This window comes from Chelmon rostratus, chromosome 21, assembly GCF_017976325.1.
Source record: "Chelmon rostratus isolate fCheRos1 chromosome 21, fCheRos1.pri, whole genome shotgun sequence".
NCBI lineage: Eukaryota > Metazoa > Chordata > Actinopteri > Chaetodontiformes > Chaetodontidae > Chelmon > Chelmon rostratus.
Window position 1 is genome coordinate 575,568 of NC_055678.1, and position 27,148 is coordinate 602,715.

General features: G+C 44.7%; 1 protein-coding gene across 1 annotated transcript; it reads right to left on the reverse strand.

Moving 5' to 3' along the window:
• LOC121624685 (vesicle-fusing ATPase-like) lies at positions 1–26,249 on the reverse strand. The gene is made up of 22 exons (XM_041962511.1): positions 26,141–26,249; positions 21,175–21,260; positions 20,943–21,039; positions 20,169–20,208; positions 18,213–18,379; positions 17,801–17,908; positions 17,555–17,630; positions 16,790–16,945; positions 14,848–15,047; positions 12,672–12,837; positions 12,512–12,586; positions 12,110–12,297; positions 11,002–11,097; positions 9,936–10,092; positions 9,613–9,746; positions 9,179–9,245; positions 9,016–9,095; positions 5,994–6,128; positions 5,471–5,584; positions 2,030–2,085; positions 1,819–1,884; positions 1–502 (listed from the first exon to the last, which is right to left on the reverse strand). The coding sequence occupies exons 1-21, from the start codon at positions 26,150–26,152 to the stop codon at positions 1,854–1,856; spliced, it is 2,241 nt and encodes a 746-aa protein (XP_041818445.1). The 5' UTR covers positions 26,153–26,249; the 3' UTR covers positions 1–502; positions 1,819–1,853.
• Between the last annotated feature and the right edge of the window lie 899 nt (positions 26,250–27,148).

The following is a 27,148-nucleotide window of genomic DNA, read 5'->3' on the forward strand; positions in this document are numbered from 1 at the left end:
GTTAGTAATAGAATTAATTTATTGAGACAATAAAAAGGTCAGAAACAGGCAAGTATACAACATGATGAGAGCAGAGAGAGCTGTGAGTCGTGGAGGCACCGTGTCCTGGAATGATCAGATCACAGATGTGTGCAAACATATCAGCCTGTATAAACCAGCGTTACGATTAGTGTTGGTGCATGCACATCTACCTGCCATGGAAACGCATCGTCTGCCTCTTTTCTGTGTAAAATCCCAGAGGAGTGCTGCGGGGGGGCGTCACACGGAGATTACAGTCTTCAGGAAATGCAGCACACACGGATACAGTCTGTTTTTTTACATGTTCACATAGTGCTGAAGAGGAGGAGGCCGCCGGGCCGGTCGCTGCTGCAGAAAGCTGCAGTGCAGAGAGAAGCGCACCGAGCTTCAGGGGTGGGGAGGGAAGGATGCAGAGGGAGAGATGGAAACTATCTCTCGCTCGCTTCCTCCTGCCAGCCTCTTTCAGGCTTCCGTTCCTCAGCAACTGAGTGAAGAGAGACAAATAAAAGTGAGAAGAGACAGGCGGGCGCAGCGGGCGTGCTGCCACAGGAGAGCACCTGTCTGGTCGACCTATTTTTAGGCTCGCCGCGCGCTAACTATACCATAAGTCTCCGAGGCGGCGGCGCGAAGCAAAGCTCCGGCTGCAAGTTGAAAAGTTGTTCGAGCTTTTGTTGTTCGTCAGCCCGGGCGGCTTCTCCTCGCGGGTTTCCCACAGCAGGGTTAGCAAGTTAGCCAGATAACTTTAAAAAGAGGACTATTCTCTGAAACTTTATCAACATGTCAGAATGAAGCATATTAATAATTAATTAATATTAATTAATTTCACAGCTATCTGAAGCACTTGCTGACCTTAGCTTGTGTTTCCCGCCTTGCTGCTGCCTGAGTGTTTGTACTGTTTTATGGCAGTCTGGGGTAAATAAACACACACTGTGGACATTTAACCTGAGAATCCACATCTCATTTGCTTTCCTTTGCTCTCAGTTTGTAAGTCGACAGTTTAACGAATCATATTCTGCATTTTAAAATGTGCTCAGCCTGAAAATATCTTTACTGCAGAGGAGCCGGGGATGTCAGGAATAAAAACCCGTTTAAAGTAATAGTTCAACATTTTGGGAAATATTTACTTTCTTGCCAGGAGTTAGTTTAGCTTAGCTGGTTAGCATAGCTTAGCATAAATATGGAAACAGGGTGGAACTGCTAGCCTGACTCAGTCTGAAGGTAAACAGAATCAGCACCTCTAAAGCTCACTGATGTTACATCATGTTGGTTTAATCCATACAGTAGTAAAAATGAGGGGGGGGGTATGTAAAATAAGAGTCCAGCTCTCCAAATACACACCTTATCATTGTTATTAATCACTTACATAAATGTGTCTTTGGTGCGACTTTTGGGACAAAAATACAACTTTTTTTATGCAGAAAATGCAAAAAACAAAAAAAAGACCATGAAATAACTAATGATGGATGGGAAAGAAAACAGAAAATGTGGATTTTGATTATGAAGGTGAGTTACTGGGTACAGTACTGATGGCCGATTGTTTCTGAACCTCTGCAGTACAGTACAGTATAATGGCTCTGGTCATTTCAGTCGGGGCTTCTATGTTTTCCAAGCTAAACACATTTTAATCAGGCTGTTGCTCTGTGGCTGGACATCTCGTCTTTATCATCAACAAACTGCATTAATTACAAACTGAACTCGCAGTTCACAGACTTCGACATCAGCTTGCCGCGTCCCACACCGGAAATGACGAAGATGAAGAAGATGTGACCATGTGGCCTGATGCAGGCGCTGCGGTCTTACCGTTGAAGAGGCCTCCTCTCACTATGTGGCTGCATCTAGATGGCCACAAACTTATCAGAGCCCAGCCTGCAGGGGAAAAGACAACATGTGCATTATTAGTCTCACTTGATGCAATGATCAGAATTTAAACACGCTTATTCTTTGCTTTTTCTGCTGTATTTGTAAAGACCGGCTGAGTGTTCAGTGTTAACAGGAAAAGAAGATGACTTACGCTCCTTCGTCCTTCAGTAGACTCAGGAACTTGCTAACTCTGTAGCCAGGATCCATCTAAAAGACAGACACATCACTCTCAGTGCATATATGCATCTACAGTAATGATAATAATAATAACTGGTCACACCACAGACTGTAAAACAAATAAAACAGAAAGTGAAACCTTGCTGATCCTTCCTGACAGAAACTGACCTGAAATCAGCACAAAGTCAATATATTTACTGTCTGAGCTCATCAGATTCATTGATTTCTGTAAATATCTGCTGATGTGGAAAGATGTGGAACGCTCCAAAAACACCTGTCTGGATCATTCCACAGGTAAACAGGCTGATTGGTAACAGGTGATAGCATCATGATTGAAAGGCTCAGTGGGTCACAGCGAGGATGGAGCGAGGGTCAACACTTTGTGGACACGTGATTGGATAAAGGAGATTGATACCTGGACTCAGGATCACTTCAGGAAACTGTCGTCAGGAATCAGTTTGATTGGTTTTATACGTCAGAACTTCTTTGGACTTGAGTTGGATTTTCTTTTTGAACAAGTGTTGGTTTCATTTAAAATTCAGAAGCAAAGTGATGAAGAGTACGATGAAACAGTGGCACATCCCGGAGTTCACACTTCAGCTCCACCGAGCAGGATTGTGGAGAAGGGGAGGGGGGAGAGGAAGTGAAATTAATGGCTGCCTATGCAGTAACTTACAGTATGTCTGGAATCGCCCGCAGCTACTGGAGTCAAGACCTGAGAGCAGCCAGAAGCTTTGGAATGATGTGTGTGTGTGTGTGTGTGTGTGTGTGTGTGTGTGTGTGTGTGTGTGTGTGTGTGTGTGTGTGTGTGTAGCTCCGTGGCTGTTTGCAGCATGTCTCGGCAAACACGCGTTCATACTTCCTCAGGCTCGGGATGGGGTGTGGGGGGGTGCAGGGTGCAGATCATGGCTGCATTTGTGCATACCACAGCAATTACACAGCATCCAGCCTCAACAAACAGGCAGCGCACATCACCAACATACCACAGACACACAGTCCACAGCCAGCATTTAGATTTAGGTCAGTTTCTGCCGCTGCTACCTGTCCTACAGACAGACGATGTGAAACAAAGATCTCTGGATCACACACTTCCATCACTACAGACTGTAACTGGCTCAGGTTTAAATGTTCCGATCTAACTGAAAATGTCTTTTAGAGCTTAATTCATACCTGACAAGTTAAGTTTTGGTAGTGTCCTACCAAACGTGCACCATGTCTGACTCCTTTGACATGTTTTCTCCTTTTATAAAAGACAAAAACTGATTCCAGACAAGCAAATGTGAGTTTTTCCAGTTATGCAGGTTGACTATCATTAACTCAGATGACGCCTTGTGTGTCATTAGCTTCACAGGCTCTCTGTGTTCGACCGAAGAGGATAACCCTCACAGCTGAAATAAAGCCACATGCCTTCATGCTTTTTACACTTCCAGCACAGATTATGCTCTGGTAAACCCATTTTATGAAGACGGACAGGTGTAAAATAATATTGATGAAGTACATTATAGTGTGTAAATATTCACTGAGCTTCTCTTGGATATGATCTGATAAGTCTGAGGTCCTCACAGCTGCTCACATCGTGTTAGAAGTCATCTTATAAAGGTGGGAGCTGAATACCATTAAGCTAATATCCTTAGCAATCCAGCTAACAAGCGTGCTACGCAGAGGTTATTTCAGTTCCTGGATGAAAAGATGAACGATAGTGACAACAAAAAGCCAGGAAGAGAAAATAACACTGTAAAAAGTCAAAGAAAAAACCTCGGAGAGCTAGCTGTGATTGATGCTACAGCTAACATGCTAGTCATTCATTTTTTGCTCCTTGGACCAGAAAGCTAAACTGACAGAGTGCCACTTTAACGTCAAACCTGGTTCAGGCCAAAAACTGTAATTATAATCTGCTAATGATCAATACCAACTGTGTCTCTGCACGCAAACCAAACCGAACCCTCAGTCTGTCGGACGAGAGCTGGTCTCTGCAGACCACAAAGATTCAGGTCTTCATTTATGGAGCACGCAAAGAGATAGCTAAGAGATAGCGCTGCAGTTTAGTTGCCACCTCTGGAGCAATGTGTTGCTACAGCGACACAGAGGCATGTCGAGTGTGTGTGGAGGTAAAAGACGAAAGCATGTAAAAATGGATCAAATGAAAGCCCCCACCGGCCCTTATGACCCCCATTCAAATCATGAAGGACAGTGTATCTGAGGAAGAGATGAAGAGATGTGTGACTGGTGCTGACTTCTTGCAGTCAGACTGATTATTGTGGTGTTTGACAGAGTAAATCATGTGGGTACAGGACACAGCACCATTTCCACAGGAACTTTTAGAAACGTGTGAAAAAACCAAACCACAAAAGCCCCTAAAGGCTTTTTAAAAAGGTGGGTTTATACCCACTGTGCTCATCTGCAGACACACAACTGGTGTGTTTACAGGAAGCCCAGACTCTGCTGTGAGCTGCTGGTCTGTGTTTTCAGGAATTTGCTCTAAAGTGTCGGCACATCACAACCACAAAGAGTGTGTGATTGTTCTGACGAGTGGCTTCAATGGTGAATGTTACTCGGCCAGCGTCTCAGAACGTGGTTTCGTAACGATGAATGTACTGCGTCTCCACCGTTCGGAGGAAGGTTTGTGAACTAGAAATGTACTGGATCCTTCTGCTCAGCAAATCATCAGCGAAGCCACGCAGTTCTTCATTCCAGCTAACAGATGACAGCTCTTTGTGACGGAGACGGATTCTGTCGACTGCTGAGAATGCCGGCCAGATGTCGAGGAAGAGGAGGGACGGGCTGCTCGAGCCCAGACCGCACTATTAGAAAAACAATAACACGCGGGCCGAGCCAGTCTGAGGTTTGTGTTCCACGATAAAGAATGTGAAGTGTTGAGTGAGTTACTGAAAGACAAGATCGGTCTTCAAATCTTAGCCTCACCCACGTCTACTCGACCTTTCTATCATCTAATACCACCAGCACACATGGAGTTACATCAGCGTTGTGTTAACCATAAGAGCATCTAACAGCCAGAAAATGTGAATATTTCTGATGTCAGAGGGAAACGAGGCTAACAGACCACAGCTAGCAGCTCTTAGCATCTGACACAACGACCAGCTGAGGATGAAGGGAGTGTTGTTAGCTGTGCAGACATTTGCTCATTAACGCTGCAAATTCCCCCAATGTGGGATTAATAAAGGTCTCATTAATCCTCCATCTTTATCTTAAAAACCAAAGCACTGGATCACCAAAGTTACTGCAGTTCACTCTGAGGGGGACATCGTAGCGATCCATTCCATAGTTGCTGAGACGTTTCAGTCTGGACCAAAGCGGCCGACCGACTGACATACCTGCAGCACGGTCCTGCTAGCATTCTGCTAGCATTCTGCTAGCATGGCTGAAACACGGCAATGCAAAGAGAGAGCGTCCTCACCTGCACGGACATTTCAATCAGCATGAGCAGCTTTTTTATGCCGATCCACAGACTCTGGCCCTTCACAGCTTTAGCTATGCTGGCTCGTTCTACGTCCTGGAAACTGCCCAGCAGCTGTGGGGGGGAGACACAGGATGGAGAGCACTCAGCATGGGGTAAAAACAGGTAGGGTCAGGGTTCAGGCTCTGAATGAAAACACCTTCACTGACAGACGAGACGTCATTCCTGAAAACAGTGATTGAAAATCTGTGTTTTAAAGTTGTATTGGGGTACTGATCAGGTGAGATGGGTGTAGATTATTGTTTGAAAGGTGTGTGTGTGTGTGTGTGTGTGTGTGAGAGAGACAGACAGGGAGGATAAGATAAGATAAGTTAAGACAAACTTTATTAATCCCCAGCTGGGGAAATTTGGGATAAGTGTACGTCAAGTGCATGAAATAGTTTTGGGTTTAAAAGTGCTGCTGCATGTATCAGCACGTGCGTGTGTGTGTGTGTGTGTGTGTGTGTGTGTGTGTGTGTGTCACCTCCAGGGCCTCCACCAGCTGCTCCCCCCTCGAGATGTTGGGAATGTGGATGGTTGTGCTGAAAGCATCCAACATCTCCATTTCCTGGAGGACGTCTTTACGACTGGTGGTGCCGATGATCAGCAGCTTACGACCCTGAAAGAGGAGCGGACGACACTTCAGACTTTAATCTGCTCACTCGACCAATCAGAGTCTTTAGCTGCTTTCTTCTCAATGGTCACAGGATGATTACGAACAGTAAAGAGAAAAGAAGAAAGGGAGGACAGAGGAGAGAGTAAGACCTCAAATTAAAAGTCTGTGTTTCAGACGGGGGGGCTAGAACATGAAAGACAAATATGATTTGGGTATCTGCAGGTGAGGGACTGCTATAAGAGGAAAATCAAACATTTCAGATGATTATTGGAAAACATCAAACAGTTCTTGGATGTGGGGGGAATCACTCACACATTTATTTTGTAAAGGCTACAAAAGATGGAAAACAAACTTTTACAAAAGATAAAAGGATATGATGATGAGCTACGTGGTTCTCTTACCTGTGCAAGTGAAAATGTACTGATTAGGGATGACACCTGGTCAAAACACTGTTAACAGCTTTAAAAAGCTATGAGAAGGAGATCCTCTACTCTGGAACGATGCACAGAGATAACAGAGGAAATCCACTGATGGAGAAACAGACACATCGATTGCAGGAAGCACAGACGGAAGAAAAGTGGGACAAACGGACATCATTCAGAACCCGAAACAGTGAAGACGACTACAGGAAGACAAATGACTCAGCTGAAAATGACACTGTGAGGATGGATGGACTAGTAAGGATGTATTTTGGGTTTTTTGTTGGTTTTATGTCTATAAATGCTGAAATCATGGATAAAAAGTGAAGTGAAAGAAGTATGTGCAATGGATAGAAATGGAGATTCGGGCATATGTATTGTGGATTTCTGTTTATCTGAGCAGGAAGTCAGCGTCAGACTGTACGATATTAGTTTGGAGACATTCCTAACGTGGTGTCAGAACGTGCTGAGAATTCGGTCCTGAATTTACGACAGTCTCAGAAGTTTGATGCAAACTGTCTACGATCATCAAAGCTCTCATCGGCCGTGGTGGACGTGTCCCCCCGGTGACATCCCCCACATTTCCCCACATCTCTCTCATGCGATTCTAGGCTGTCTCACATGAAGGCTGATGGCGTATAAAGGCCTGAAGTCACGACAAGAGCGCAGAGAATAAAAAATAACTGGAGCCCCGAGAAGAGGGACAACAGGACAGACAACAACAGGACAGACAACAACAGGACAGACAACAACAGAAGACAACAGCAGGACAGACAACAGCAAGACAGACAACAACAGAAGACAACAACAGAAGACAACAACAGGACAGACAACAGCAGGACAGACAACAACAGGACAGACAACAGCAGAAGACAACAACAGGACATACAACAGCAGGACAAACAACAACAGGACAGACAACAGTAGGACAGACAACAACAGGACAGACAACAGCAGAAGACAACAACAGGACAGACAACAGCAGGACAGACAACAACAGGACAGACAACAACAGAAGACAACAGCAGGACAGACAACAACAGGACAGACAACAACAGGACAGACAACAACAGAAGACAACAGCAGGACAGACAACAACAGGACAGACAACAACAGAAGACAACAGCAGGACAGACAACAGCAGGACAGACAACAACAGAAGACAACAACAGGACAGACAACAGCAGAAGACAACAACAGGACAGACAACAGCAGGACAGACAACAACAGGACAGACAACAACAGAAGACAACAGCAGGACAGACAACAACAGGACAGACAACAACAGGACAGACAACAGCAGGACAAACAACAACAGGACAGACAACAGCAGGACAGACAACAACAGGACAGACAACAACAGGACAGACAACAGCAGGACAAACAACAACAGGACAGACAACAGCAGGACAGACAACAACAGGACAGACAACAGCAGGACAAACTACAACAGGACAGACAACAGCAGGACAGACAACAACAGGACAGACAACAACAGAAGACAACAAAAGGACAGACAACAACAGGACAGACAACAACAGAAGACAACAGCAGGACAGACAACAGCAGGACAGACAACAACAGAAGACAACAGCAGGACAGACAACAGCAGGACAGACAACAGTAGGACAGACAACAGCAGGACAGACAACAACAGAAGACAACAACAGGACAGACAACAGCAGGACAGACAACAGCAGGACAGACAACAACAGAAGACAACAGAGAGGACAAACATGAGCAGAAAGAAAGAAGAGAAGCAAAAGAAATTTAGCTCCACTAAGTCGACAAGTTGGAGAAGGACCAGCAGAAGAAGACGCAGGAGGAGAGGCAGAGGAGTGGCGAGTAGACAGGGGGATTATGGCTGCCGGCTGCCCCCCCATGGCGTGGGGGGTTGCGATGCTGCATGCAGATGAGGTGCCACACAGGCGGCGGCGCTGCCAGGTCCTGGCTCTCTCACAGAGCCCATTCTCCTCCCCGTCCCCCTGGCCTCCCCCGGCCCCAGGCACCCCGCTGGGCTCAGCGCTTTACAACCCCGGAGGAGCGCTGCAGCCAGGCATTCAACAGCAGGCCCCGCGCCACTTCTCATGCACATGCAGACATATAGTGGGGCGATACTCTCATTCACAAACCCATCAACAACAGACACACACACCAACTACGACCAAAGGAGCTATGAGAAATGGGTCTCTACCTCCACCATTCACCGAGAGCACAACAGGCCCGGACCACAACGCTGCTGACACCCACACACTCACACACACTCACACACACACTCACACACACACTCACACACTCACACACACACTCACACACACTCACACCAGCGGCGGCCAAAGACCTCCAACAATTCCTCACAAGAGTCCGCGCCGGCATCCCTAAGATCTGCTGCCCTCTTTCTGCCGGCGGCGGACTAGCAGCCCGACAGAGAGAGCGCTGCGAACAAAAGAGCCCGACAAAGTGTGCGTTACCTTCGGAGGAGGTTTCTTCAGCAGCACCAGCAACGCTTGCAACACCAGGTTGGAGAAACGGGGGCCGATCGGGACGTAGTCTGATGAGATAAAGGTCCGATTTAACGTCCATCCAAATAAAAAAGTAGCTTTGGATTCAATCAAAAGGCCAAAAACAACTGACCTAGCAGACGCTCAATGTCATCCACGACCACGCAGCTCAGCTGGGACTTGTAGGCATCTTCAAATATCTACAGCAGGGAGCAAAAGAGCAGACGGGTCCAGATCAGAGCAGGACAGAGGCTCACACGCAGCTGTATGCAGGAAACACAGTCACTGCTTTGTTAAACTGTTAGTTAACACAAACAGTTTGAGTCTGGAAAAGCTTTCACTTTATAAATGTCTTCCAGTCAGTTTGAGTATTCAGGTCTAAATTCAGTTTCCTTCACGTGTGTCGGGCAGTAAAGATGTACAGATCTCACATGCATCAGAACTGCAGATACATTCTCACTACTTAAAACACTTCATGTATGAACCTACAAACACCTCGTAGACCAAGAGACGATTCACTCTGTTCTCTGTGTTTCTACTCAGCCTTTAAAAAGTGCCGACTGTCACCTTTTTGATGGCCTGGCATTTGGCGATCTCGGAGTGTCCGATCATCTTGTCGGGGGAGCAGATCTTGATAAAGGGGAACTGGGAGTCTTCAGAGATCTTAGCAGCCAGCGCTGTTTTCCCACTGTTAGGTGGGCCTGAGGGAGGGGACCAATCACAGATCAGCTTTTTGTAATAACACAAACGGTCTGTTGTCAGTCAGTCACAGCAGATATTTTGGTCTGGGGTCCTGTAGAGGGTTTACAGTGTGCTGACTCGCTGTGTGCTGCCTCAGGGGTTCGACCTGTGTGCTCCGGGTGCAGGAGTTTAGTGTGTGAGAGTCCTACCCTCCAGCAGCACGGACACCAGCGGCGTGCGGTCGCTGTTCTTCGTCTGCTGCACCAGCAGCTCGCCGTCCTCTAGGACCGCCGACACCGGGTCGCCCCATCGGATTATCCCGTTCATGATGTAGCTGGCGTAGTCCTCCTGATTGGTGCCGAACGCCTGGACGGGAGGAGAGGGAGAAACTGAGGCATGTGACGGCGAGTGAGACGGAAAATATTCACTGTAAACTTGATGTTTGATTGTCCATCAACAATATAGATGATTTAAAAAAAACATGTCAGTATTTGGGATATACGACCTGTTTATATCAGGGGCTGCATATATAACCCCCCCTGAACAGATTCAGCCTGCTGTGGGACATTTCTTTCATCCTCCTCCTGTTAAAATCCAACTGGCTGTTCTAGACTCTACAACACTTCAACTACATCCTAATGGGACCCTTTCACACCCAATCATAACACTATCACCTGTTACCAATCCACCTGTTTACCTGTGGAATGATCCAAACAGGTGGTTTTGGAGCGTTCCACATCTTTCCCAGTCTTTAGTTGCTCCTGTCACAACTTCAGATCCAGAATCAGCAGATATTTACAGAAACCACTGAAGCTGATGAGCTCAGACAGTAAATATATTGACTTTGTGCTGTTTCCAGGTCAGTTTCTGTCAGAGAGGATCAGCAGGTGATCACTTCCTGTTTTATTAATGCTTCACACAGCATCTCAACTGTTTAAGAATCAGGGCTGTAAAACTCTAATAAATCGGCTACCAGAAAACTGAAGTGAAGTTTTCATGATCAAATGAATTTACCAACAACTTGAGCAGGGGGGTTCTTTGTTCAGGACGGACTTGTTGAGACTCCCACGAGTTACCTGGATGGTTTTTGAAGTAATGTTGTCTTTTCATTCGTGGTTGTTCTTATTTATCTTGATATTTTAAAGCAAGCTTCAGACAGAACGGGGGTGGGAGAAGGTGAGGACAGTGAACTCTTTGACCTTTGGGTCATTTGTAGTGTGAAGGCTCAGCACATTCATGTCATGTATTCAGAAACAGAGCGTGACGCAGACTCACAGGTTTGATGTCGTTGTTCAGCGAGGCCATGAAGTCCAGTCTGCTGACGCGCAGCTTCTCTGCCGTCTCGATGTTCACCTCCACTGTGTTACTGGCCTGCAAACACACGTCACACATGTTAAGAGACAGCAAGTCAGGAGTGACTTTCCTTCCTGGATGAACTCCACGCCCCCCACGAATGAAACCCATCACATGAAGTACTGCACAGTGTGTCAGCAGACAGCATGCTCCCTCAGAGGAGAAAGGTCCGAGAGGAAGAGGAGGAGGAGGAGGAGTGAAGAGAAGCAGTGTAAAGCCCCTTGTCTGTCATTTATCATCACCCTCCAATATCTGCTGCTCTGTGTGAGTCTGTGGGGGCAGAACACTTAACAGATGAGGACTTCACCTTATCTGTGGTCCCACTGAGTCAGTGCACCTGATAAAACACTTAAGAGAGGCCACACGCACGCACGCACGCACGCACGCACGCACGCACACACGCACACACACACACGCACACACACACACACACACACACACACACACACACACACACACACACACACACACACAGACACACACACAGACACACACACACACACACACACACCAACCAGGTGTTTGGCCTGAAGCTTCAACTTAGCAACACAAGACATGAGAAGTTTTTTTATAGTATCAAAGATTGATAAAAAGATTTTAAATGACTGATTTTTATTCTGGATGTTAAAGCTGTAGGTTTAGTTTCATTTCAATTAATCAAACAAATAAGAAATGATGCTAAAATGGATTACAATAGTAAGGGTGGAGTCCCTTTTGAACTGCATACTGCCTCAACGACCTCCATCAATAAGATACCTGAGAGGCAAGAACCAGGGCAAAAAGCCCAAATATCCTCACACTGACTGTGGAAGGTGAAGGTCTGCAGGTTTTTACGTTTGGTCTGATCTGAAGACCACATCTCTGAGAGATGGTGACGGCATTTACTTTACTATTTTCTGATATTTTAGACAATAAGAGTAATGGACAGTGAAAGCCTTCCCTCATAGACCTCCTCCACTCAGTAAATGGACGTACAGTGGGGGGCGTAGACACACATGGAGTCTAACTGATGTCCCACGAGGACTCTGACCTTGATATGTCTGTTCATGGCAGTGGACTGCGCAGCCCTGACCAGGCCCTCCAGCTCGGCGCCGCTGTAGTTCTTCGTCTCCACGGCCAGCTCCTTGATGTCCACGTCGGCGGACAGCAGGTCGTGCAGACGCATCTTTGCCGTGTGGATGTGGAGGATCTGAATCCGTCCCTTTTCATCTGGTAACCCTGGAAGAAGAGAGGGGAGACCGTTCACATGGATGAAGGGATTATCCTGGTATTCATCTTCTCCGATCTACTTAGAGGAACTACTTTAACTTTAAATGTTCACTGGTTGGAAGAAAAATGTCGTCTCTGTTGTCATCAATAAAGTTTTAGTTGTGTTTGAAGTCGACTGAGATAAACTGTGTGGAGCGAACACCAGCGTGAAACCTCTTCTTACCGATCTCCATCTTCACCTCCAGTCTGCCCGGCCTCAACAAGGCCTCGTCGATCAGGTCGGGCCTGTTGGTCATACCTGGGGGAGGGACAGACGGGGTTAGAGCGGGGTGTTCGGAGAGTCTGTGAGCTGTGTTACTCTGAGAAGGCGTGTGTCTGAGCACCGATGACCAGGATGTTGTTGAGCTGCTCCACGCCGTCGATCTTGGACAGCAGCTGGTTGACCACGGTGTCGTGGACCCCCGTGCTGCCCGCCATGCTGCCGCGCTGTTTACAGATCGCATCGATCTCATCAAATATGATGATGTGAAGGCCACTGTTGGCGCCGAGCTGTTCAGAGGAGAGGCGAGGAGGGAAGTGAGTGGCAGGAAAACAGACGACCTCTGCTCGTGTCTCATTTTTAATGACATCAGATTTCTTTAGACGCACAGCGCCGGGCTTGAAAAAGTGATTCTGCAGCCGCTGCTGGTGTAAAAATAATTTACTTAAAAACACACATTGACATGCATTACCTATCTTGGCTTAAAGATTGAGGATATATCTTCCTCAGGTGTGAGAGCATCAAATTAGGAGGATTTTCATGGTCTTACTGCATCATTATTGGCCTGTTTTGGGGTAAGAAAGACCACAAAGCCTGAAATTCTGATGATTCCCTGAAGAAATTTCATTTTACATGTTGCATCTTTTTAATAAAGTTTGAGAAGATTTGAGGCGCAGCATCCTGACCTGTTGAATATAATAAACGTGCTTCCTGAACTCCACACCTGAAAATAATCAGGGCCCCAGACGAGACTCACGGCCTTGTGAAGTCATTAAATAACAAACCATTCATTACTTTGAAAGTGGAGGTCAGTCCTGTATCAGCGTACAGTGCAGCGACTTTAAAAACATAAAGGCTAAAACAGGATGAGAGTATTTCACAGGTTTGGCTTCACAGCCCAGAACTGGACCAGTCTGAAACCAGGACCACAGGCTGCTCCGGACTGGTTGACATTTAAATCCTTTTACAAAGACTTGATCTGGACTCATGAGTTCAACTAGCAGCTCAGATACCACCACCACTACTCTGACTACTTTAACTATTACACCAAACCTCAGAGTACTGCAGAGTACTTCAGAGTACTGCAGAGTACTTCAGAGTACTGCAGAGTAATTCAGAGGACTTCAGAGTACTGCAGAGTACTTCAGAGTACTGCAGAGTACTTCAGAGTACCTCAGAGTACTGCAGAGTACTTCAGAGTACTGCAGAGTAATTCAGAGGGCTTCAGAGTACTTCAGAGTACTGCAGAGTACTTCAGAGTACTGCAGAGTAATTCAGAGGGCTTCAGAGTACTTCAGAGTACTGCAGAGTACTTCAGAGTACCTCAGAGTACTTCAGAGTACTTCAGAGTAACTCAGAGTACTTCAGAGTACTTCAGAGTACTGCAGAGTACTTCAGAGTACCTCAGAGTAATTCAGAGTACTTCAGAGTACCTCAGAGTAATTCAGAGTACTTCAGAGTACTTCAGAGTACCTCAGAGTAATTCAGAGTACTTCAGAGTACCTCAGAGTAATTCAGAGTACTGCAGAGTACTTCAGAGTACTTCAGAGTACTTCAGAGTAATTCAGAGTACTGCAGAGTACTTCAGAGTACTTCAGAGTACTGCAGAGTACTTCAGAGTACCTCAGAGTAATTCAGAGTACTTCAGAGTAACACATGAAATCATGTTAAGATGACAAAGACGCTGCAGACCTTTCAGTCCGACCCTCAACAGAGAGACAGGGAGCAGCAGGGTGGGGGGTTATCCCTCCATCTACAGACCTGCCAGTCTCAGACGTAGCATTTAAAGCAGGTGTGGAGCTGTTCTTATTACACGCTGGATGGTGTGTGTGTGTGTGTGAGGGGGGGGTGTGTGTGTGTGTGGGGGGGGTCTAACAGGAGGTCAAAGAGAACCCAGCCCCTCATTAGGTGGTGAAGAGTGAGGCTTGATGCTAGTGTCTCACCATCCAAAACAACCATCACTGTACACACACACACACACACACACACACACACACACACACACACACACACAGCTATGTGTGTGTAAAGGGCAGATCTCTCCTCTCCTGGAGAAATTAGTTTCTTCAGTTCTGATAAAATGAAATGTGTGTTTCATAACGGGAGAGGCTGATCGCTGGGGGGGGGGACTCATTGTGTCGATGATGAGCTCAGCAAAGCTGCAGCGCTGCAGATAACGTGTGTGGAAGTTGTAATGAAGCAGCGCCGGAGCGTGGGGTCATTTTTCACTACGTGTCTGTGATTTTATAAATGATCTTGTGAGAGCTCACGTGTTCCGTAACGTGCCCCCCCCCCCTCACCCTCTTCTGCTCGTCCTCCGCGTCCGCGAACAGCTTCCTGATGTTGGCCTCGGACTCGCCGACGTACTTGTTGAGAATCTCTGGGCCGTTGACGATCTTTGGCTCGCGGGCCTTGAGCATCTTGCCGATCTGCCGCGCCATCAGGGTTTTACCGCACCCGGGGGGTCCGTACAGCAGGATCCCCTTCACATGCTTACAGCCTGGAGACAGACGCACAACCAGGGAGAGGAAGAGCGAGTTAAACCGAGCACAGGCTGTTCTTGCTTTATGAAAGGAGTTTTCAGGGGGTGTGACTGGTTTACATCTCTACTAACAAATATCTGCACATGGCTGCAGAATCGCTAGACCAGGGACAAGATTTTGGTATCGGAGGAGTTCTGGTTTCCGTCTGTAGTCCGAGTCGTATTGACCAATCACGGCGTTGGTTGAATGCAGGTAAACAATCTGTGAGGAGAGCGAAGGAGGCAGAGACGCAGCCGCCTGCATGCAGCTGGACGTGTCACTCAGTCGTCTGTGGGGGCAGAAAGCAGTTTTGCTCCAGTGTAACTGTTCCCATCACAGCACTGCTGATTTCCTTTGTGTTATTGCTCATCCATAAAGATGGAGGGTGGAGGCTGCGAGCCCCCCGCCCCGCCGAGGTTACAGTGCGGGTCTTTCAATGGCCTTTTGCACCTGCTTAATGACATTTAGCCCAGACTAATTGAGAGGCCCCTGATAAGCATCTGAGCTGCCATTTGGGCCTGCTGAAGGAAAAGCAGCCGGGATGACAGGTAGGGGGGGGGCTGGGAAGAAAGCAGGGAAAAGTTCTGTGGTTGTGTTGTGTTTGGGAGAGAGAGCACTGAAGCTCCCGTCTGTCTGCTTCGCCTCTCGGGGAGCAAAGGGGAGAAAAGGTGAAACTTTCAGACAAAGTGTGCACGCCGCCTCCCTGTCAGCACCTGCGCTCCCTGCCCCCCCGCCCCCCTGCCAATTACAGCTTCACCTTTAACTGGATGCTCTATCTGGGCACGCCATCTCATTACAGCAGCCAGCTGGCCACAGCCAAAGGCCGACTCCTGCACACAGCCACCCGGCTAAAGGTCGGCTCGCACCGCCGGCCGCCGCCACGGCCTGAGCGTCTATTTAAGTGATGAGCGCATCTGCAAAGCTCCGTCCTGAAAACAGGTTTTCACAAGACTTCTAGGTCTGGGAGGAAGGATTAGGACTGATTGCATGCACATGTGTGTGGGAGGGGAGGGTTTGTGTATGAGTCACAGAGAAGTCCGATGGCTTCCATCACAATGAGCCGCTGTCCCGTGCAACGTGAATCATCGTCGTAATCTGACAGCTGTCAAAGATCTATTAATGAGTGTGCGCTGGGATCACCGGCAGGGTTTGTAGTCACGGTCGAGGCTCCGCGGGACGACGCTGCCTTGCCTGCTAATCGTTCACTGTGGCCGCGATGCATTCCTCAAAGTTTAGTTTGCAATAACGTTGATTCAAGGATTAAACACGAGCTCAACGTAATAACTGAAGGTAGCGGCAGGTATTATGATCAGTATTGTTTGACCTGATGAATGCTGGAAGTTACTTCTGCAGCTCTGAGAGGCAGCATAACATTTAACACTGAGCCTGTGGAGAAAGAACAAATGTCCTCATATCATTTAAACTTTGTGACTTCTGGGTTTCAGTAAGGCGACTCTAAAGACACCCGTCCAACCAGAGGAAGCCACCAGCTGCACCTGAACATGTGTGAATGACTCAACCCTGAAGCTGAATAACTATTGGACACTGAAGAAGGCACAGAAAGAACATCTGTGCACTGAACCCCCCTGTGCTGAACTCCAACATGAAAATCTTTTCAGCACATCACAGAAATCATCTTCTGACTTGCAGCCAGATCTTATAAACGGCACAAACAAATGAATAAGTGATGGGGGGGATAAAGAGAAAGGAGGAAACTCACCCATCTGTTCTACTATGTCTGGAGGGAAGACTCTGGAGGCGAAGGCTCTGCGGAAAATGTCGGAAAACTCCTTGTCAAGGCCGCCAATACCCATCTTCTCAAAGTTCCAGTCTGGGCTGATGATGGACTGGCGAGACTCTCGGGTCTTGGATTTCCCTGGGGGGGTCAGACAACAAAACACAAAATGTTTTGCTAAAAAGGAGAGCCTCATGTTCTGGATTATTGACTGAAAAAGGGCTTTTATCTACTGTTACGTACACAGCAGTGCTCTTTAAGTGCCAAAACGTTAGTTTGCAGTGAAATTAATGATCAGGCTTTGTTTTGTTTTTGAATGATTAGTTCAATAAATCATCAACAATCATACAGCAGAGCTCATTTAAGCCTCGTGATGAAGGTGAACTGGCCGTCAGGTGGCCATCAGCACAGACAGAATTAAATATGAGAGAGAGACAGGAGCAAAATGTGTCAAGTGTGCCCCCTTGTGGTTGTACAGAGAATCGCCCTACAGACGGCGAATATAAAAACAGAGTGTGAGGTTTGTCGAGGTTTTAGCAGCTCACGATCTGTCATCATCAGCTTTAGTGGCTGGATTTCAACATTGGCACTGGTCAGTGAGCAGACATTAAACCACAAACGGCACAAACAGAATCATTTCATGAAATCACAACAAAACAACTAAAAACTGAATTTCCGTATTTACTTGAGAGGAAGGGCTCTTGTTTTTCTTGCCAACAGTTATAAGAGGTGTGTGTTGTCGACACTCACCAACCAGAGTCATGGATGAGCTCTCTGACTTCTCAAAGATCACCTGACTGTTGCCCAGCAACAGACCGATTTCAATCTGGGAAAGAAACAAAAAAGAGGATAATCGTTCAGGACAATCAGCAGCTACATTTACTCTGACACACAAACAATCAGATATGTGTGTGTGTGTGTGTGTGTGTGTGTGTGTGTGTGTGTGTGTAGTACAGAAGAACATTATGGAGCAGTGAGGGGGGGTCCTCCAGATACCTTCTGCTTCTTGCCAGAGGCATGTTCTCCCTTTAGGATGCTGGGGTCCATGGCCTCAATATCCTTTATCAGCAAGCCAAACAGCTTATCACAGAAACTGAACACAAGCTGGGAGGACAAACAGGCAGGAAGCAAAGTGAAACGTGTGAGATAAGAAAAACCTTCACCTTACTCCCAACCAGTGGAACACTGTTGTATTAGCATGGGGGGGCATTACAATAAATTATTTCATTTGGCTGGTTTTGTAACTTTATTGTGAACACACATTTATTCTTCTATGAACCTACTGTTTGATTAAAGTTTGAATCAGTCTCCGACCTGAAGTCAGTCATTCCAGGGAGCTCTACAACAAACTCAGAGCTGCTGCTTCTGAATGTTCAGACATTATTAACCCGTTAAAAGCCTGAAGCACCTGCTGGCCGACGCTGAAGGCCTGGTTGTTGAAGTGCTGGATGAACTCGCTGGCCATGCTGTCTGAGTCGTAGGGGTTACTGTCCACATTCTTCTTCTGCAGGAAGTCAATCTCCACCGTCATGGTGCTCACACACTGTTTGGACTTGTCGAACTTGTAGTTTGTGACTATAAGGGAAGGAAAATGACGGCGGTGAGGTTTATAGTTCAGACAGCAGCATCTGTCATTGGCCTGGATTGTTTCAGGTCGGACGGTTTGTTCTCCTCAGGGCCGAGCGACCTATAAACTGGCCACGTCTCACTGTGTTTCCTGCAGCTCCTCATGAGAATGTGTTTTCTTCTTCCCTCTTTAGTGCTGTCTAATTGAAATTAAAGCTGCATTAATTGATGTTTATGGTGCGCTGGGGGAAAGTATCTGTCTCTTTAAGATAAGATAAGATAAGACTTTATTAATCCCCAGCAGGAGAAATTTGAGTGTTAGAGGCAGCAGCAATAGCAATAGGAACATAACAACAGAATAGAGAAATACAAAACACACAATAAAAGCTGCTTTTATATATGTAGATTTTATACAAAAAATATGTAAAAAATATATAATGCTGCAAAGAACTATAAAAAATATTGGCATAAAAATATACTTAGAAAAATTGTAAAGCAAGCTTTATTGAACAAAACATCAGGAATGAAAGCAGTAGAAACCACTTGCACCCCCTTTCATCACAGTTATCCAACCATAAAAATGCAATACCGAGATTTGGCCAGCAGATGTCGCCATTTCTGACTATAACAAATGCTTGGAAACAGTGAACCACGTTCAGCACAGCAGCTTCACAGTGATTCAGTGCTTCAGCAAGCTTTGTCATCACAGCTGAACATCACACACAGCTCTATGGTGCATCTTCTAATATCTCTGATAGTTCTGGGCTGATTATGTTCCACTAGACACCAGCTAACACACCTGACACAGCTGACACAGCCTAAGCTCATTAGTACACTTGGAGTGGTCAACGAGTCAATTAATGCCTCGTTAGCAGGCATTAGCAGTTATAATCGAACAGTTCCTGAATTTGATATTACTTGAGGTACTCTGTTACTAAATACTATTCAAAATGTCTGCATGCTTTCACAGTACTGCTGAAGCCTCATGATGGAAATGCACTGCACTGTAAGTCGCTCTCTTGTAGCCTGGGCTGATATTTTCACTCGTGCAGGTAAATTACACCCACAACACTGCTATATTATTCATACCACAATTACCAGGACACTCTGCTCACACATTGTATACATTATGGAAATGGAATGTAATCGTTCAAATATTGTTTTATGGTTGATTTGAATAGAAAGAGAGCGAGAGAATATTCCATTGATCAAATAATAAGAAGAGCCACGGTTTCACTGTTTCCCTCAAGAAAGACTGAAGTCTTATTTATTCTTTCACTCAGTGGATTATATTTTCATTCCTCCTTTGAGGGAGGGAGCTGCAGCGACACCACCCAAGCATCTCTCCCTTACTGTGCAACTTCCCTCCACCCATCTAAATCATACCCAACCCCCCCCTAACCCCTGGTATAACTTGCAATCTGCAGGACATGCCCATCAGACATCAGGGGTGGAGGGGTCTGTGACTCAAACTGCATTCACAGAGAAGAAAGACTGTCAAGCATTGCTGATCAATAGATGGCAAATTAATGGCAGTCATCACAAAAAAACAATGAGACGTCAGTGCAGTGAGGAGCTGCTAGACTGAAGAAGCTGTTCTTTCTGTAGTTGTGATGTCTTCAGGTGTCATGGATACACAATTAATATTGATTAATAGATTCATATTGAGAAACATTTGAAGGATTTGGATGGTATTATTTAAAACGTATTGTTGTTATTGTTAATGATGTCTTTTCTTGTCGTAGAACAAGAAAAATGCAGAAAATCACTAAACTTAAGGGACAAACATGAAGCTTACCTTCAACCTCTTGTCCAATCGAGAGGCCGGCCCACTTTCTCTGTAAAGAAGAAAAGTGAGTGATTTAGTTCCATGTGTCATCATCTCCTTTTGTATTAGGATGATTTGTTGCAATGGAAAAAGGCAGCTGATACCATTTAGCCAACAATAACACAGACAAAGACAGCTAACAACACTTTGCATCTCACAGAGACATCAGTGCAACGTTCCTCTGCAGCGTGGTCTTATTTCACCACACTTCTACACACTGAAAGCATCAGTCAGATACTGAATGCAGTTTATAATTATTATATAAGCAGCAGCCAATGATGGCCACCATGTCAAACATGAGCTCATCAGTTCAGATTTAATTTAATGAATTGTTGTGGTAAAATAAGAGCGTCTCGAGGAGGTTACAGTAGTACCTGCGTGCCGCTGTGGCTGCCAAGTTTATAGACGAAGAAGAGCAGGCAGAGACGGGCAAGGCAAAAAGGAAGAAGCAGGAACAGACAGATTGAGACAAACAGAGAGGTGCATGCAAAGAGCCCACAGACAACCACACACGTTCATTTCTTAAAAGGGGAACTTGACTTCAGGTGTTACTGCAATCAGGGTTTAAAAAAACTCATGTTCACCAGTGCTTTGTGAAGGGAAACTGTGAATATCACCTGTTAAATACAAGTACTACACAGAAAATACAGGAAGAAACATCAAGAAAACAGCTGAGCAGCGATGCACAGCGACCGTCAGCGACGCAGCACTGAGAACACCTGGCTGTTGAACATGGAAACCTACCTGTGGCAGGCTGAAGGCAATGGTCCCAGAGTTAACACTGGGATGCGTCTTCAAGGTGAACACGTACTTGTGGGTTAAATTGCGGACGGTCACGTGTCTGCATTGAGATGGACAGGCGGGAGAGGAAGGAAAGGGTTAGGTGTGTGTGCAGTGTCTCATCGATCCACAGCCCACACACACAATGACACAGGTAAACTACTGTCCACCTGTGTGATGCAGCAGCATGACTCACTGTTCGAACTGCGGCTCCTTCTCGTTGATGACGGCACAGTTGGTCAGCGACAGCTCGTCTGTCGGGCATCGAGCCGCTTGCATAATCTGAAAAGAGAGGAAGACGTAACCGGTGACTCCACGGAGGGTTTAATATCTCTGGACTCCTGAGTGACGTAGATTTTACTTCAAGGTCACATGAAAGGTTGTTTTTTTAACTTACTTTCAATTCACAGGCGATGATTCACAGTTTATGACAAAGAGGGGATAAAAAATTAAGTGAAAAAAACATGCATGTTGCTATGGTGATCTTTGACCTTCTGTACAGGTATGTTCCGGCTGGCTCTGAAAACTAAATGTGTCAATGTGTCAGGTGTCTGCAGCTTTATTTGAACTCATTTACAACCTAGTCGAGTAAAAACAGACAGACAGACAAAAGATCCCGGACACCGAGGAACACAAATAATAAAAATGGTGATAAAAAGTAGAAATAATCAGAAGCCAAACCAGCAACATAACAGAACCTGACAAATAATGACATGAAATGAGATTAAAACTGCCCTGAAGATAAAAACAAGGTCAGATTTAGATTATTGTGCATGTTAGTCCATGTGTGCATGTTAAACAGCAGCCGAGGGCTTCAGAGTCACAGATGAAGCATGTTTGTATAAAATGTCACTATAATCCAGGAACGATAGGAAAGTAGCCTCAATAATCACTACTCTGCAACGCAGAAGATACGTGTTTTATTCCTACAGAAGAGACCGGTTTGTCCCTTAACATGCTCACCGGTTTAGTCACATGACATTAGTTCTCATTGATGCAAATCCCAAAACACCCTGAGACAACCTGTAAGTCAGCAGAACAGTATATATATATACATATATATTTATATATATATATACATAAAATATCATGCCTGTGGGACACCTTTTGTAATTTGCACAAATTTAGAGTTAACATTTCCAGTAGTGACACACTGATTTGTGACCATGAGGTAAATCATTGCATCAAGTATGATATCGTGAAGCCTTTTGCAAAGCACAGCCTGGTTGACTGTACTGAACGTCTTTGAAAGATCAATACAAAGTTTTTCTCGTGTCAGTTACACCCAGAGTGGCGGAGTGACAGCGCTGCGTGTTCTCTGACACCTGAATGGTGTATTCTTAGAGCAGAAGGTGCTGGGAGGACTGATTGAAGTTGATTATTTACTAAAGATTATTGTGTTTTTGCTTGGTATGATCATTTAGGACTACAGCTGTTAAACTCAGCTGTTCCTCCACCTTCATGTAAAAGGAGTTACATCAGCACCAGTTGAACCAGTTACAGCTGGTACAGATGTTATCTTACATTCATGTGTTATGCAGCTGACTGCCAGCGGAGCAGCAAACTCTAAAAAGTATGGATCACGTTTACCCTCTGCAAGATGATTCTTTAAAGCCCCCACAGGAGAACGGCTGGAATGTGAAACCAGGCCTTGGTTTAATATAAGTTTCATCAAACACATGATGTGAAATGTGAATAAATTATTGTCAAACACAAGATGAAGCAGCGCTGCAGAGACTCCTGACGTCTCTGGCCTTATTGACCCTTTCAAAGAGAGCTCTGCTTTGCCTGCTTTTCAGTTTATGAAAATGATTCCTTCATGTTTAAGGCCAGTAATGTCCCACATTTTAGGCTCACGATAAGGTTCAGCAAGATGTTGTGACCTCCTCACTGTAAGACAGTCAATACAAACTCTGCTATGCAGCCAAACATTGCTCAAACCCAAAGAACTTTATTTTAAAGTCTGCTACAGCTCCTAAACTAAATACTTCAGGCTGAATTTTGTGAAAAAGTCTATAAATTAATGCACACAACATCTTGGACACTTCAGTTTGATGGGATGGTGAAGCCATAAAAAGAAGAGTCACGCACAGAACATATGATGTGTGGAACAAGTGTGGGAAAAGATGCTTTGAACAACCTCAAAGCTACTAAAGAGGAGATGGGGGTGGCAAACTGGATGTGAAGGCTTGAACAGCCGCTGCTCTTCTATCACTGCTCTTCACTGGAACTCCACGAGCGAAGAACAACACAGCCTCACGCTGAGCCACCACTGTCCTACAGTATTAGATCCTGGCTGACTGATTCAGCAACCTCATGAAGCAACTGGATGATCCACTGTGATGAAATATCCACTTCAGTTCCAGCAAGCACCGCCTCGTTAGATTTTGTCTCTTTAGTTACAATGCAGGTCAAATTAAAGTACCATCTCTTCGTACACACAGTATTTGTGGTCGATTACAAATAACATTTTAGCAACAGACAGAAATTCATGGGTAATCTTGTAATCTTAACGTGGAATTAAGAGCGAACATCAGCTGCAAACAAAGCAGAGCTCCAGCTGTGATGCAGGGCAGCCCCTGCTATGTTTTAAATCCAGTGTCACTGTCATTCATAATGAGTCAGGCGGGAAACTGAAACCTAAATCTGATGTTCTGCAGATTACAAATGTATTTTGGCAGATGTCCTCATCAGGGTTACGTGCCACAGAACTCACACTCTGTAGGCCCATTTTTAATCCAAAGACCAAACATTCAATGGCAGGGTTTGCTAAAACACTGTCAGCCCAAAGCCCATCTAATTAAGACTGTCTAAGAAAAAGACTGCTCCCATTCCTAAAACCTAATTAAGTAGCAGCAAACTGAGAATCACTTGCTGACCTACATCTCAAAAACATAAAAAGCTCAACCTATTTCAAGCATTTCAGCATCTGGGCTAACCACCGCCTCTCAGATATCTGATAATCACAGTGAACCGATTCCCAGGGCGCCACGGTCACCTCATCATTTTCAGGCTGACACAGATCATACTGTCTGCTGTCAGACAACCTGTAGGACAACCTGTAGGACATCCTGTAGGACAACCTGTAGGACAACCTGTAGGACATCCTGTAGGACATCCTGTAAGACAACCTGTAGGACAACCTGAAGGACAACCTGTAGGACAACCTGTAGGACAACCTGTAGGACATCCTGTAGGACAACCTGTAGGACAACCTGTAGGACAACCTGTAGGACAACCTGAAGGACAACCTGTAGGACAACCTGTAGGACAACCTGTAGGACAATACAACCTGAGAGCAAATTATAGAAATCTAAAAAATGCTTCAAAATGTGTAATGTATTTGAAATTGACCTTAGAATTTATTTATTTTTTTGCATTATGCATGTTTTTATTTTTCCTTTTATGCTTTCTGATATTTTAGGATATTCTGTCCTCGTCCTAAAAGATATTTTATTGCATTTCATCTATATTTCTTTGGAATTTACACCAAAATAAACATTAACTTGACACTTGTGTGACCCATGAATTGGCCTTTCAGCCAAAGTCTAACAGCGTAGAAAATCTGAGGTGTCTCCTATGGACCAGAGGTGTGAAGACATTCTTCACATTGTTTCCATGTAATCAGCTCAGATGCAAAGTGTAAATGTACAGAAAGGCCCCAGTAAGACCATATAATGAGGGCAACTCTCCAGCTATAGTATGCTGAGAAGAAAACTGCTGTTTTAACCCACATTAGATGACCAGACGGACGAAACCGAACATGTAAACCTGTGCACTCAGTTCTGGTTTATTAGTTCACCTCAAACGAAAATACAACAGCTGTGCAAGAAATCCCTCCTACTCTACTTTCACTACGCTGACTGTGTACAGCTGCTGCTGTTTCAGAGAGACGAGGATGTAGTCTGTTGATCTGTTGAGTTATTGAGGTTAATTCATAGTATTGAGTTGAACTCATTACTGAAAAGGGGGTGGACAAAATACTAGAAACAGCTAATCTGGTGCGACACAGCTGAACAGCAAAGCAAACTAGAGCCTCCAACACCTTTTATAAAAACTGACATCCATTAAACTTTCCAATAGTTCTGAACCTTACATCATCTCAGTGTGATTCTTCCTCACCTCCATCAGCTGAGGATGACAAGTGAGATGTGGCTGACAGCTCAGAATAAGATGAGCGAGCGAAGATTTTTAGTTTCACTTTTTGTCAACTCTCTAAACTGGTCTAAGCAAAAACTGAACTGATGAGGCGATTCATCGTTTAACCAGTTGACAGATTATTGATTGCAACACAATCAATGATCGATTCATTTTTGTCTTTTCTTTTTAAAGCAGAATGGGAAGAATTATCAGCTCCAGATTGTCATAGATGAACATTTATGGAGAAAAACACCTTCTGTGACATCAAAGTGACAATCTTTGGATTTCACACTGCTGATCGCACAAAACAAGCAATCTGAATGAATTAGTCTTGGGCTTATTATGATGGACACTTTTCATTATGTTCACTAATAATCAAGGAAATAACGAACCTCCATGAAGGCCGGGTGTGTTTCAGGGTTGATGAATTACACTGCAGTGCCTTTACTTTTAGCAAAGTGTGACCTAGCTGTTAAACTAACAGCTGCATATGGCGACAGACATAAATACACTTTGTTTACACTGCCAGGACTGGAAAACTAATGTGGGCCACGAATTACTGACGAGGAGTTAACTGAGCATTCAACATCAGCCCAGTTTGTTCCTTAAACCCATTTCATGCTGCACTTCCTTCATTCCACTCCAGAGCCATTATTGATTTAGCCGTTTAGAGCTGGAGCTATGTTAACAGACATTAGCAGCATTTTTACATCAACGTCAATAACACCACACACTATAAAATAAAATATCCAAGCTGTTACACATATGAATTTCCATGCAGTAGAACAGTGGTAACAGCAGTACATGCTAACATTTGGAGTGGTCATAAGATACTCCATTCCTCTTCCGGGCTGCCGACGAACTTTTGAATGACATCTGATTCTGCCACACAGGCTAGCGCTGTGTTGGCGTGTAAAAAAAAGCCTCGAGCCCTTTACGTACACGTTAGGTTTAGTATTCACGGTTTTTCGTTCGAGTTGTACTTGTGTTTAAATTCTAATACTCGCTTCAAATGAACTCACCCGAGCAGTCATCTTTGTTTTTTCTGCCGCTGTTCAAGTGCAATTCAGCATAAACGCTCCGCTGTCAGAACAACTGCACAAACGAGAAAGTGACGTACCGAGACGCGGGCTGTCCGACGTACGGTGATGTCATCACGTACACGACGCCTAGGATGAAGTAACAGGAAGTGATGTTAACTCTGAAAACACAACTAAACGTTTATTTTATGATTTTTATTTTCACATAATAGCATTGCGAGGGATTATCAGAAAGATTTAGAAGTTAGATGCAAAGACTGTTGTTTTGTTCTATGAAAATTACCTGAAAATTATTATTCTCCCATCTTTTGAATTCATTCAAATTCACGATTACATTTGGAAATGTCATTGAGTCTCTTTAAATGATCTGTAATGTGTGCATATAGCAAACCTGATTCAGAAATGAGATTTAAGTGATATAACAATGCATTTTTTGTTATATCCTTTCCGTTTTTCTTAAAGTCCATTGATATGTTATGTCTCAATCTATTAAGTATTACTAAGTAGTTTATTTAAGTAAAGATTTAAACTAGTGAGAGGACGAGATGTGAAAAGGACATAAAAAGATTTGCCAGTATGCCAAATGTAATTAGCCAATATTTACATTTCATGTTAACATTATTACTCTTCAATTGCAAAATAATTGTGAATATTGAAATTTTCAATATAATTTCTTATATAGATTTATAATTTATAAATATTTGTCTGTATATTATGTTTGTAAATGTGTGGGGGGTTTTTTTCCTTGTTTGTTTTGTATGAGAAACCTAGAATAAATACGATGGTTAAATTCTTCAATGTTTCATGCTTAAAAATGTTTGAAATTAAGAACTACTCAAATGACTATTTCGTAAGTCATCTGTATGGAAAACAAGCAAATGCTGTATTTTGTTTGGTTTAAAAGAATGAAGCATGTGGATGGCTGAGATCTACACTAACAAGTCTAAAATGTAACATACATACAACATACATACAATAGAAAAAGAAGTA